Genomic DNA, 14,612 nt, shown 5'->3' on the forward strand with positions numbered 1-14,612 from the left:
CATTAGTCACGCTCATCCGTATTTTACTGTGACTGTTAGGAAGGCAGCGTTCCAGCCAGTCATAAAGGGCGGCAATTTCCACGCTCACAAACCTAATTCTAAATCACAACTGCCTACATCTAGACTTGAGTATCATTCCCAGTTCTGGAAGAGGTCGCCGAAAAGCCAATGGCAATCAGCTGTGCTGATTAGGTTAGATCGGTTATCCAGTGCAGATATATTTATGGAATAAAGAGATAATAAAAATACATATTAAGAGAAGAGATCTTTGAAATGGCTGTGGCCTTCACCCTTGCGTGAAGTATATTTCCTGTGGGATAGACATATGAAAATATTGGTCTTGGCAGTTGAGACGGACAAAACATGCTGCTTTACAGCAGCTGAGATGGGAGTCGCTAGTTTTATTCTAACTGGAGAAGGTAGGCATTTGGTCCAGAACGGTTCACCGTCCCTCTTTTCTCTTTGCTGCTAGTAAGTAACCCCCTCCTAAACCCTTTGTTTCTGCGGCATAGAAAGCTCTGAAAGACACGCAGCCCTTGTCTGAGAGCTGACCTTGCTAAGGCACCACCTGCTGCTTCACCAGCTCTTCCAGCACGGGCGTGCTTCAGCCTTACATACAGCAGCGGCGTCAGCAAATGCCACCGTGACAGAGAGCGAGGGAGGCGAGGGAACCGTGCTTCTGAAAGCCTGCCAGGAGGGGAGAGGGCAGCTCAGCTCAGAGTGCAGCTTACCCCTGCGGTGAGTCCGAGGGGACTGAGCCCCGTCAGGCGCGGCTCCTTCAAGGCTGCCCAGGCTGGTCACTGCCAGGGCTGGAGCTGCTGTGTGTGGAGGTAGACGTGCTGGGGGTGCCAGCACTTCCAACAGGATGCAACAAGGGACCAAACTTTGCAGCATCTGTGGATGCCACCAAGAGCGAAACCAAGCTACGGAGCGTGAATGCAGTCCCTTGCTGGATCTCTGCAAGGAGCAGCTGCTGACTCCCACACAAGACTTAGCGCCAAGGGACTTAAATGTACATTGAGTGCAGTCAGACTGTACAGGAGCTGGCTGCAAGCCAATGCTGTATCCGAGAAGAATTTCATGGCCTATTTCAAAAATACATTTTTTGGAGTTTGAAATTCCTTTTATTCTCCTACAGAACAAAGAGGTGGCAGAAAGTATGATGGTCAGGAATGTCCCCTTCAAACATTACAATTGTCTGGCGTCCTAGTCAGCAACTTGGAGATGAAAATGCAGCGCATAGTTCAGAAAAACAGGCTTTAGCAAAGTTGTCACGGGTCCAGTTAAATGCGTGCAAACACCATGGCATGCGTGCACGAAAGACTAAGCGTGGAGAAGCAGAGAGGAAGCTTGCTTTTGAGTAGGCAATCAAGGCTCTCACCAGGCACGAGAGGCACTGAATAACCATCAGATGCAATCTGCGTGGTGTATACAGCCAGCAGGAAAGCTTCTTCTGTCACGACTGACAGCAAAAGACAGCCCTCCTTCCTCAAGTAATGACCTGCATGACACTCGCTGCATGGGGCCGACATGAAACTCGTCGCTCAGAAAAGCTTGGTGCTACATTGCGCTTTCTAGGGAACACGCAGGAGCATTACTGGCTGCAAACATCATGCCTCTCTGCTAAAATGCAGCGCTCTCTTCCTCAGCACAGGAGAATAAATTGGTCTTGTTTTTGTTGAAGTCCAGTCATGAAAAATAAACTTGAACAGCCTGGACAACCTCTGGCCAAAACAGAATCTTTGGGGTGTTAAAAAATTTTCTTCAATGAAAGGGAGTTCTTGTACAACAAAACCAGTGCCACTGTAAAACCTGCATTGCCCAAAGGTCATGACGGACCCAGAACCAGTTGGCCAAGCTTGCAAATACAAACGCACGACACGCAGCTCGCGCAGTTGCTGCCCTCTGAAAGCTTTTAGGTCGGTCACAGCATTACACACTCCGACACTTTAGATGACAAATTAACAGGTCAGTGCTATTCATCTCATTAGTGGTATGAGATCAAAGTTTTTTCTATTAGGTTTCTTTTGGAGGGTATTAAATGTTAAAATAGTTTCTAAAAATCTTTGGAAACTGTTCTGTATATTGAAGGTGTGCTTTTACTGTAAAACTTGAGTACTTAGGAGAAAGAGCTTACGCTCCCTCGTTTGATTAATGTACTTTGCTCCAGACGATGGAGCCTACAGAATCTTCTCACGTTGATCTGGAGAAACACAGTGAATAATTTGGTTTATGGAAGCTGCTCCTCTACATTAGCATGCTTGGAACATGAAACAGAACGACTTTTATATTGGAGCATTTTTTTTGTGCCAATGTTTACCTTCTGAAGTAATGCTTCATAACTTAATTAAAATGACTGGTTTTTGCCTGCTTCACAGGTTGATGCAGAAGGAACACAGGAGGGTGTTTTTCTGGAAATGTGCAAGACAATTGACTCTTTTCTGAAAAAGGAAGAGGCAGCATTTTCTTTTTCAACAGAAGCGCAGTAATGGTGCGTACGCAGCCTCACCTCACGTGCACTTGCCAGTCACGGTGAAAATGCTGTTCAAAGCAATAGCGCTTTCTTGAGAGGTATCTGGAATTTGTGCATGTGGTATGTTATTTTAGATGCAATCTTTTTCCTCTGTTCTGACAATACACTCAATAGAAAGTGGTCTGTATGCTAACTCTACACTAAGAACTATGTATTGTTTTACTGGTCGTTTGCTCTTTGCGGGTTAAAAGCAGCATGGGGAACAGCAGCCCTGGTTTGTATTTCGTGACCTCATACGTTCGAGTGGAAGGCGCAGCGCCTGGCCAGCAGTCACTCTTCAACCACATCAGTCACCGTTGAGCGTATCAGCTTTAAGATTACTGCGTACAAGCTTCCCATTGGTTATTTTCTTTTAATTGACAGTATTAATTTTTGTGGTATCACTTAGCTTGCTCTCAGGTTTTGGTGACTAAAATCTGTTCTCTTGTTATATGCAGCGGTAAGACAGCTGGAATTAGTCAAGCTAGAAGTTAAAATAAACTTTTCACACGCCCCCAGGAGGCTATTAGAACAAGCAGCAGAAAAATTAATTGAAGGTGAAGATACGGTTGAATATTGTGGAAGTCTGTCAATCCATTATCGTGGAGCAGACACCATTTTTGAGACAGCCTTGTCTTCTGCTGGGAATTGTGGGATATGATAAATGGCGACTTCCCAGTTTTGTGAGTTGAGGTGAAAATGATGATTTTATTGTATAGTTAAACGTGCAATCCAGCAATTACCCCTATTAACAGCAGTTTTACTATATTAATTAAAGTCTACATATAAAGTTGACTATGAGCCAGAATGTACGATGATGTCTTAAATCATACTTCGGAAGCATTTCAAATGCAAAATTCAGATCATCATCTGTTGTCTTGTACTGGCATTGCCAAAACTTTTTTTTTTGGTGGGGGGGGGGGGGAGAAAATGTCAGGGATTATTTGATTCAAATTGCTTGCATCCTTAGTAAGCCATTTATCTGTAATATCTGCAAAAAACTGTATTTCCATTAGGTTAACAAAAATATTGTGGAGTTTCTTTGGTATTCTGATAGCTAAATAAAAGCTTGTTTGACATTCCTGTAAAGTGATTGCATCCTCTTACTGGAACTACTGGATGAATTCACAGTTGAAGTGGGTTGCATGATTGCTCTTACTGTCAAAGTTGTACTTGATGCGGCAGATTTGTATTTTTAAAGTTACCTTTCTTGTAATGAAGACATAATACAAATAAAACATGTACAAAAATGAGGAGTAGTGATTTCTGTTACAGTATATGTGGGTTTAATCTTTTTTAAAGCACAGTACATGACTTGAAAATATAGCTCAAATCAGCATGCTTACAGAGTATGTCCTTTCTCCATTCAGGGCAGATTCTTCTGTTTTCTTTTTCTTCCTTGGCATTTGCCCTGTAAACGCTAATTCAATTATTTTTTAAGGGACTGGTTTACATATGTTCTTATCCTTCGTATCCTGGGTGTTCCTTCTTTCCTGGGTCCTTTCATAGCCTACATTTTACCTCTGATGCTCTAGGAAGTGCTTCTCCAGCTCCAGACCAGCGCCAGTAAGTGCCCAGTAACATCTGCAGAACAACAGCTTTAAGCGAGAGACTTTTCATAACGCATCAGCTTGAAAAGGCAGGTTTTTCTAAACCCAAGCCTTGAAGCACTAGCAGCTGTCTGGTGTAGTATTTTTCAGAAAAAAAAAAAAAAAAAAAAAAAAAAGTAAAATATTCTGGAATTACCATGAAGTTGCAAATTCATCTGGGTAGGTTTTCTGGAGTATTTTTTATTACTTCTAAATACAATATAAGTTAAAAAGTGTGGAGTATCATACTTGTGCGGGTTGGGAACAAAGGCAACAATCAGCTCCTATTTTGTTTCTTTTTTTAAAAAAAATCAAATTACAAAAATTATTTAACATACAGTTTCGGTTTAATTTTTCTTTCTGCTTCTTCTGGTCTTTTTTATGGAACAAAACAAAAAAAATCCCATGCTTGATTGGGTGTATGTGCATTGGAGATCTATTTGCATATGTTCATAATGTATGCAAGAGAAATAGCTGTATATGCATGCATATGGAAATATAAATATTTATACATATTCAATAAAAAGAGGACTTATCCAAGACACTTCTTTCTTGGGTGATTCAGACTTGAAATTCTCCTTCTGCTTCCATTCTCATTCAAATTATACCATGGCTTTTTGTTCTTCCCAAGCTATTCTAAATTGATGAGTGAATATTCACACTTAATCTTGTTTTCACTAATGTACTTTCATTACTTTCCTCCAGTAATTTTTTCAGGATATCAACAGAAAACAAAGATTACCACAGATTCTCTCCCTGATAACACACCTTCACCAACTCTAGCTTCCTATAAACAGCATGAATAATGTGGAAAGCAGATTTTTGATTGTATTAGAGAGCCTCTCAGAGCAGTATCTTTTCCAATTAAAAACTAAAATACATCATGTGAATTTTTGCTTTGTATTCTTTTAACATTTATTAGATTTATCTAAGTATATTAGATCTGTGAGATATGTTTACACATGATACTTGCTCAGTGGTTTAGTAACTGCACTGGATTACCTTCTAAATAGATTAAATGCTTAAAATTATTTTTTTCTGAAGCAAAAAATAACTACACCTAAATTTATTGCAAAACTTAATACTGATCAGTTTATAATTAAAGTTTTTAGGTGCAGCCAGGCAATTATCCTTCTTATTGCCGTCTTTTTAAGTCAAATTAGTTTCTTTTCTAGCTAATGACTCTGAGTATTCAAGTTTCAAAGCAACTGGAAATCTATTACAGTTATAAAATAATCAAGTGTTTCTGAATCACAAGCTGTACATTTCAATAGAAAATATATTAACTAAAATATGTCACAATAATTACAAAGCTTCTCAGACAATGGTATACAGTGTACCAAGGCTACTAAAATCTGAATTTTCTGCAATCTGAAAAAGAACAGTTTGTGAGTAAGAGAGGAGAAAGCTAAACTGCTAATCCTGCAAAAGGCGAAGCGGATTTTAGTGGGCGCAGAGCACCATCAGTTCCCATTGAAATTAACAGCAGAGGACGGCGCTGGGCATCCTGCAGGTCTGCATAGTGCATATTTGTAAGACGTATTAAAATGTCCTTTTCACGTTTTCCATCTTGATTAAAAAGTCAGAACTACACAGAAAGGAAGTCACAGCAAGCATTCTATATATAAACAGACTGTATCCACATAGTTTATTTCTCACAGTTCTCCTGACAATTGAACATTATTTAAGAACATACTGTATACACAGATAAGAAGAAACATACAAAATGTTTTAAATGATGCACAACAAAATCCAGCAGTATAAAAGAATGCATGTGAACCCTTGCTCACTGCTCAGGCTAAATTTAATCACTGTTTAAATAGTAATAAAAATACAATCTTTCATGGATCTTGTGCAGACTACAAAAGAGGAAAAATTATTACCATATATATGATTTATATTAGGCAGTTTTCTTTGATGAGTTGCACTAACAACTCCAAATACAGAGGCAGAAGGCTGTGTATTTTATTTTAAAGGAGTTAATGTTGAATATTAGAGACTTTACACAGTTACTACCACTGGCACTTTTCACCATATTTTGTACACATCACATGATCATCTTATATAACATTACATTTAAAAAATATATCTGAGTGACAATTTTATAACATTCACACACCATGAGCTGGTTAAGGAAGCAATGCCACAGTTGCCCCCTGTAGTGCTTCACTGTTGGTAAATAGAGTTCATCGTGGTTTTAAAAAAAAAAAAAAAAATTAAAAAAATTGAAAGTCAATGTGATTAAGCAGCTCCGATTTAATAAAGGCCTGTAACCAACCATCGCTGAGACAGTGAGTATTTTTTAGAGTACATCCTAGAAGCAAACACTGTCATTGGTTAAAACCTTGCCTAAAGAAGTCAGTTACTGTGCTGAAAACTATTTCACAACAAAACTGCAAGCTACTAAACTGGTTTTATATAAATACTTCATCTCCTCTGGATCTCATTATAACCAAGTTCTTCAAAGCCTTTGGAATTTACTCTATCTTCAATGTGTGCTCTCATTTCTGGCTCACCCTTTTGTATGTTTTTCTTTTGCGTTTAGATTCACCACCTAAAAATGACTAATGTGGTGAAAGAAAAGTCTCCCAGTGAAACCTTCTGCACACTAGGAATGTTCAGCTGCTGTTCAGTGATCTAGAACCATGACAGCTCAAAGCTGTAGTTTGACAAGTACACCCAGGAAGCTGTCATGCTGTGAGCGACATTTCAGGGAAAGCAGAGTCTTTCCAAAATGTGCACAGAATTAACAATGGTGCCATTGTTATTTTCAAAGAGGATAGTAAGCCCAAGATGGTAGATCTGCTTCCCATGTCATCTATTTGCTGGAAAGTAGTTTGGGTCAAGATAATTGTAACTGGTGCCCTGGGACATGCAGTAGTCTCTGTCTAAAAATGTCTCTGCTCTGTAAATAGGTTCTAACTGATGATCTTCCTTATGAATCTCTGTTTCATGCAGACTGCAAGGGAAAGAAAAAGATAACAGTTTAAAAGTCAAATATTTTCCTTATCTTTAACTTTCAGAAACAGTGATGATATTAACAGATTCATACCAAATTTGATACAGTTAATTCATAATTTCCCCCACTATTTAACAGTGCCAAACCTATCTGTTTGTAATACAAACACTGTAAAACACACACACAAAAAAATGCATCCAGAACACACTTACAAAATACATCTCCCACAAATATATCCTAAATTATCTTTCACTTCACCCAACACAGGAGATGTGTCCTATGCTGGAGCAAAGATTTCCAACACACACAGCAATTAAGCCACACAGAGATATTCAAGCTAATTACAAATAACAAGTAGAAGCGTATGCTGCTCACCAGTCAGAACAAGAATCACAGAAATCCAAGGACATTTCTTGAGGGCAGTCTTGGCAGTGCCACCGAACACCCTGGATAGGTTCAATTCCGCAGTTATCACACTGTGAAGCGGATGGAAAAGCGTTGAAAAAACAGCAACTGTAATCACTTCTGTTAGTAACAGTACACACCAATATACCATATAGAAAGGCATGTACGTAGGTTGATTACTACTAGGCCACACAGCTGAATTCTTCTCATCACAGACCATAACGTATTCATGGATAAAGAAGTCCTCATACTCTAGGAGAGGCCCTCCAGAGCCCTGAGGATTAATCAATCTTTCTCTCACTTTGCTTCCCAATCCCTAGACGCTCCATGTTGAAATTACCCTCCTGTTCAACAAAAGCAGACCTAGTCCTGCCTGCAGTCGCTGCTGGTCCTCACATGGCTTTAAGAACTGCTGCGACACAACACATGAACGTGATGTTTCTACAGCTTAAGTCCAACCACGTGAAATGTCTCAATATAGATTCACTTTCCACGGCAGAAGAAAGCAGTGAGACTAGACCAGGAGAGCCTGTTGGGAGGCTATTGATGGGCTGCAGATCAGGACACAACAGGTCAGACTGGTGCACTTCCAAACTCCAGAAGCATAACAACACATTGTAAGTGGGCTGGAACTAAAAGCCAGGTGGCTGGGAAGGAAATGGGACAACATATTCAGGAAAGGGAACAGAAGTCTAAAACTAAAGCTGAGCAAGAAGACAAGAACTAATCCCCTGAGAAGAATCAGGGACAACACAATGGCAGCTAAGTGCAAGAAGAGCGTGGCATGAAGAGGAGGAAATAAAGTACAAATGAAACATCAAGACTGGATGAATAAATCACAATGGTAGACAAGAGGGGTGGAAATGCAAAGATAATTGATTAAGAAAGAAAACCTGGAAAATGGGACTTGGAGGCAAGGAGAACTTTTTAAAAATCTGAACTTTGAAGCAGAAATAGGATTGGAAAGGAAAAAGAAATGTGGGAAACAAGCCTGTGCTCCCATAGCTCATCCTCCTTCAGAACCTGAAGTTCTCTCACAGCATCTGTGAAGCCCACTCACAGAGCAGCTTGTTCCCAGCCACAACCAATCCACTCAGGGTTACACCACCTTACACCTTACAGATTTGTCACAGCTGTACCCCTGCCTTCCACAGATGGCTTTCAGAGTTTGAGGGCTGATAATGAGGAGGGACTAAGCATACTCAGAGCTGTTCTCTGAATCAAGTTCAGTATAATGCTAAATACTTTGGAAAAAAAAAAAAAAAGTGGTTCCAGTTATCTCAATTTGAGAATCAAGATAGTGGAAACCGTTGACCTTAATTTCTGTGCTCCAGCTTCCCTCTCTTTCCCCTGTGAAACAGAAATAATACCATGCCTTTCATTTCCTAAGAAAGAAAAAGTATTTGCAAAGTGCTCTGATATTATAGCAATGAAAGCCATAAAAAGCCCACAAGGGGATTCAATAATTCAATATTCAAAGCAGAGTTTGAATAATGTGTAGTAAATGAGGCTGAAGGCCATGCAGAACCAAAAGTGTTCCGAATGATTGCTTATTAGGTCAGCTCCATCCAGCCCGTGCACTGAGCAAGGCAGTACTCCTGAGGGAAAATAGTATATAATCATGTAATTTCATAGCTTACTATAATGCATAATAAAATCAAATTCAGATTACAAAGAAATTTTCAAACTTTGAATGCTTGACACTGCATAATGCCAATTCACTTTTCAGATTAATTTTAGGTCGAAAAAGCAACTAGTTTGTTACCTAGAAGTCTGGTCTGCCTGATCAAAGTTTTGAATTTTGGGGAAGAAAATGCTAACTTTAAAAAAAAAAAACCAAACCAAACCAAACAACCAAACCCCACCACCACCACCCCCCCAAACACACCATGCTAACTTTAAAAAAAAAGTTAACAGAATTAGAAAGTGTCTTGCTGGTCTAACACCATGATTAAGTCTGTCAATGTCAACTAATGAGGCTGTCTTAATTTTTCAGTCATTTGGAACTGAACTTTAAACTGAATATGGTTTTTATTAAGAAGATGAGTGAAAGCAGACACAGTGAACAAGAACTAAGGAACCAAACTTGCTCTTTTAAACAAAGCCTTTTTAGGAAATCCAAACCATGTTACCTTTGAAAACTTCTACAATCCACGGAGTGACAGAAGAACATCTCTTAAACTCACCTTGAATCCGACATGCTGCACAAATCCACTTTCTGCATGCATCTGCTGGAGTTTCTGTTTCTTCAATTTTTTAAACTCTAACAGTTCTTTATATTCAGGTAACTCTCGATATGTTATCGGAATACTCTCTTCATCCTGTTCATGGTTAAAAATAAATAAGAAACATTCTTTCTTTAGGAATATAACAACTAGTAAGACATATATTCCATAAATCACTATGTATGATTAATTACCTTTGAGAAAATGCTGGCAATATATTCTAACTAAGAAACACACTGGGAAACTGTTTTTAAAAACACAGCACAAAACAGTGCATACAGCTAACTTACATTTTATTTTGTATTATTTATAATTATTATGTGCACTAAAACAAAAAACCATCATCCTACAAACAAGTTTCTTCTTGTGAAGAGCTTAGGTGTAGTATAAAGGAGAGAGCAGTGCCTAACTTTAATTCCTAGTTTTTTTCTCATCTTAGGTGCCTAACTTCAATTCACATATAATCCACTTGTCCATACATTGTGGGCAAAATGGCAGCTGCAGTACAAGACTTAGCTTTTGTTTAAGACAAAGCTAGTTTAGTTTAGTTTTAAATACATGGCAACAGATACTATACTTGAGAACTGAAATTTCAGGTCAGTTTTATCAAGTTAATTGACCTTTCTCTTTACTATTCCATGGAATGGTATGGAATAATACTATTCTAAGGATGGTTACGCTCACTGTTCTGAAGTACTTTCAAAACTGTGAGAATATCAAAAACAAAGGACACCCAAAAACTTTTTACAGTTTTAAGAATTTTTGCACAAACTCAGATTTTTAAAAGACCCATAAATCAAGACAGTACCAAGCTTCCATCATATGTATTTTTTATTTGAAGACAGTCAGTCTTAACAGTATTAACTTCTCACCTCTACCTGTATGAATAAAAAGTGATGAGAAGCATCGTTCCATGACTGGAAGAGCAGAAGTTTCAGAGTTATCCAACTCCTTCATCCCTTTACTTCATGCTGTCTCCTAATAGCTTAAGAAAATAGATTGCTATTCTTCCTAATTTCCTAAAAGTTTGTCTCCCTACAGGCTGTTGCATACAACCTTGCCAGAGATTTTTAAAGAAACACACCATTTCTGTTTTTTCTCATCCACTTTTCTTCAACAGAGGTTGAGGACCTCCATGTTATGAGAGGACAGAAGCTCTCATTCTAATTCAGATGCCCGTTTCAAGATGACTATTTAATTGTAGCAGCCATACTTGGCACACGTCAGCTGTTTTCAAAGATGACAAGTCTTTACTGATGTAGAGCAGTTTTCAGATCCTATACTGATAGGAACATTCAGCTATGGAAAACAACTACAAGACAGTAATCAAAATTCTTCTAACATGTAGCCTACACACATAATTTCAATTGCTTTTTACAAATCCATGAGGATGAAAGAATCTGTATTATTTAGTAAGTTTATTAAAGGAAGTGAGGGAAAGAGGCTTGCTCTTTAGTGTTAAATTTCTAAAGGCCTTATTGATTATTTAATTCTAATTATGAACCTATATAAAGGACTAGACTGCAAATGTTCAGAAAAATCAAGGTTAAATTACATGATTAAATTGTATGCCGATAAGCTACATTCTCTTAATATAAAACAGGGATTCACTTTCCATGCAAATCTCAAAAGAGAAAAACTGCCTAGCACAATATAACTGTATATTAAATAAACTACACTGTAATAGCTTCCTGTGTGGACACTTCATTCTGGAATACTAAGTAGTTGTATTCTAGAAGAATTAGACTACTCACAAAATGAAGTAATTGTAACTGAAAAGTAAATTCACTCTATTGGGAATAGAGGGTCTTCACTTGGGAATAACTCATTTATACTAAAACAATTTTTCAGGAACAGTTATGCCAGTCAAGCTGACTGGTAATATCCAGGCAAAACCTTTTGCCTTTACAGGGAAACAGCACCTGGTACTGCCATTGTAAAGAACTCAAAGAAAACCTTTCCTATAATTCTCTTGCTACACTGAATCTCTTCTCCACCACGCTGATGCAAAGTATTTTTCTCCAAGACACTGACTGTCACTAAGAGACCTGACTTTTAACATTAGAACAGAATCTTGTACGTTCATTTTGAATATAGTTCATGATCTCTTTTTTCCTTCCAAATTGCTTCTATTTTGCACTGACAATGGGGATCTTTTTGGTAACTGAGCTCACCTGTGTCTTTCTATATTACTGCAAGCCAGAAATATATCCATCTGGAAATGCTGCACTAGTGAAGAAAGAAAAGATTAAGCCAAATTTAAAAAAAAAAAAAAAAAAAAAAAAAGGGAGGGGGCACAAGTCCACCATTATCACTGCAAAAAAGAGTAAACCAGCAACCTCTACCCAAATTAAAATAAATCCCAGTTAATTTATGGTGCCTGTATTTATTGGAGTTAGGACACCACAGCAAAACCGAAATGGTTTAGGAAAATATTCAGAACAGTTAGAAAATATGTATTTAAAAACAATACAGAATGGAAGAATGTTTGCTCAAAAACAGTTCCATTGAGAAAAGTAATAGTAATCTGCATCTCCTCTAATATGCATTTTTCTTTCCAGGCCTTTTAAGGTTCTTATTGGAACATGCCAAGTTATCAGGAATGTCTGAGATGAACCAAAAGACCATCAGAGCGAGAATACAGAACATGACTCAAGATGGGATTTAAGACTGAGTAATAGATGAGGAAATTCAGTAATTTAAGGAAGATTATGCAGTGCATGTAAAAAAGACAATAAAGAAAATGAATGGACTTATACTGGGTGGCCTTAATACTTCTGTTATGCAACAAGCTTTTCACAAAAAAAGATGTCACTAGGCTCACATACACACATACAAAAAAAAATTAACGAGTCAGGTTCTTCAGTCTAAGCACAGTAAAGCCACAGTGATTCACACCAGCTGTAAATCTTGCCCAGCATCCTAGTGGTAGGATATAGTCCCCCTATATGGAAGTGGGAAAGATATAAGTCTAAATTCTTGCAGTATTATCACATGTGATAAATTAGGAAAGTGGAACACTACATTATGTAATAATACATTGGGTTAGGATGTCTACTAGAATTTGCCTCTAAAAACACATCCATTTGCTGGTTGACAACTCTGTCTGTTGGTTCACGCTTTGAAGCAGATTTTAAAAAAATCCCTAATTAATTCAGCCAGTGAAGCAAGACAAAAAGCAATGATGCCAACAGCATTCAAATTTTACCAGGGCTCTATGTGACTTTTCTGATACAACATATCTTTAACCAGAATCATAACTATATACGATTTTCAAACTGATCTCATGTCAGATCACTTTTTGAAAATATGTAACTAAAACTTTTTAGAGCTGTTTCAGGACAAAACTGTTTATCTCTCCTTTTACATACTTCCTTTCTGATTTGGTCTAAATTTTCTGCAATTGGGGGCCTTTATATTAATGATATGTTTATACTTCCAAATGGCTCATGAATATTACCACAATTTAATACTTACTTGACGTTATTTATTTTATGGCAGAGATGCTTAATCCTCGTGTTATTCATTAAACAAGGTTAAAATAACAGTACGCAAGACAGTCTCTGACTGATTTAAATGACATACCGATACTTCCTCTTCTGCTGCAGTATCCATATGGCTGTGAAAACTGGATCTGTCATCATCTTCATCCATATAAACTGGAGGTTCATGAGATGTCATGAAAGTTGAAGGTTTGAAAAGATGTTTATTTAAAGGATGCTGCCGTCTACTTGATGACTACAGTGAAAAAATGATACATTTTTAAAAACATTCCTTGGTTATTATTTAAGCAATCAAACCTTGCCAGAAATTTTCTCTTTTGCACTGAACAGTCTACCATCTTTCCAACTTTTTTTTTTAGGTAAAACTCTCTATCAGAGCGTCATACAGCTGGAGATTTTCCTCCTCATTAACAAGTGAAATCAGATGAACAGTGCAACACTTCTTTGGTAAGAACCCAGTAAGAAAGAGCCCTTACCATAAAAACCCTGCCAACAAACAAAGGAGATGAACAACAATAGAGAAACAGAAAATAAAGCTGCTACAATTTTGAAGACTGAGAACCAAAGTGCAAAGATATTAAAGGACTTCCAAGAGTCATGAATGGTGTGAGTGCAAGACTAAACAAAGAAGCAGTTTTGCATCAGTCCAAGATCCAAGAGACCAGTCCATGCTTGACACTTATCATCAACTTCTTGTATTAATTTGTGCCTTAGAAAAATCTAAGTCTAGGCTAATTGTCCAGATTTTCTTCCTAGTAGAGGGAGAGAAAAGGCAATTCATTCCACCATAAAAGAGGTTTCTAAGAGTTAGAAAGAATTGCTCTCTGAAGGTTCTTTTTCATTGCCACTGACTGGAAAAGGAAACTAAAAAATGTTAGACGAGATAAATTACTCCATTAGTGTATATCTAAAACCTTTCAACTTTTATGCTCTCTGAAGGTGTAGAACGCATGGCAGTTTTAAAATAGATTCCTTAAAGGCACTCAGCCCCTATTACTTATTCCCCATGGAAGAATATTAAATATCAAAAAATGAGAATTTAGGGTGAATGAAACCGACTCAACTTTTTACTTAGCTACTTTCCAGACCAGCATTTTGACATCTTAAATGTCAAATCTTACATTCCTCAATTTAAAGAAAACAGTGTGACTCAAAATCCAGAAGTACGAAAAGTGCTTTCTTTAATAATCGTAAAAGAGAAGATTGTCTCACACTGTGTCTAGCTTCTGTCAGACAGATAAAACATGAAGAATATTTACAATAGTTAATACTTTCTCTTTTTACGCAAGACTTTTTATCCCAAAGGTTCCTAAATCAGTTACAAACCTGTAATACTATAATACAACCATTTAGCTCTAAAGACGGATTCAACCTCTAAAGAGGGACCTAGCATTACTTTACAGTTGTGCACAGTTCAAA

General features: G+C 37.7%; 2 protein-coding genes across 3 annotated transcripts in view; one reads left to right on the top strand and one right to left on the bottom strand.

The window, feature by feature from the left end:
* The window catches only part of AK5 (adenylate kinase 5), a 95,235-nt gene extending 92,746 nt beyond the window's left edge, over positions 1 to 2,489 (top strand). For both annotated transcript variants that reach the window (XM_075710978.1, XM_075710979.1), the window contains exon 14: positions 2,379 to 2,489. In XM_075710978.1, the coding sequence (XP_075567093.1) occupies positions 2,379 to 2,489 (111 nt within the window). The remainder of the gene's footprint in view (positions 1 to 2,378) is intronic.
* A 3,330-nt stretch (positions 2,490 to 5,819) lies between these two features.
* ZZZ3 (zinc finger ZZ-type containing 3) overlaps positions 5,820 to 14,612 on the bottom strand; it is a 60,868-nt gene continuing 52,075 nt past the window's right edge. Inside the window, 4 exon segments of the mRNA XM_075711119.1 lie at positions 5,820 to 7,060; positions 7,436 to 7,536; positions 9,652 to 9,786; positions 13,276 to 13,428. Coding sequence (XP_075567234.1) covers positions 6,916 to 7,060; positions 7,436 to 7,536; positions 9,652 to 9,786; positions 13,276 to 13,428 — 534 coding nt within the window. The 3' untranslated portion in view covers positions 5,820 to 6,915.

The sequence above is a fragment of the Pelecanus crispus genome, chromosome 5 (assembly GCF_030463565.1).
Source record: "Pelecanus crispus isolate bPelCri1 chromosome 5, bPelCri1.pri, whole genome shotgun sequence".
Lineage (NCBI taxonomy): Eukaryota > Metazoa > Chordata > Aves > Pelecaniformes > Pelecanidae > Pelecanus > Pelecanus crispus.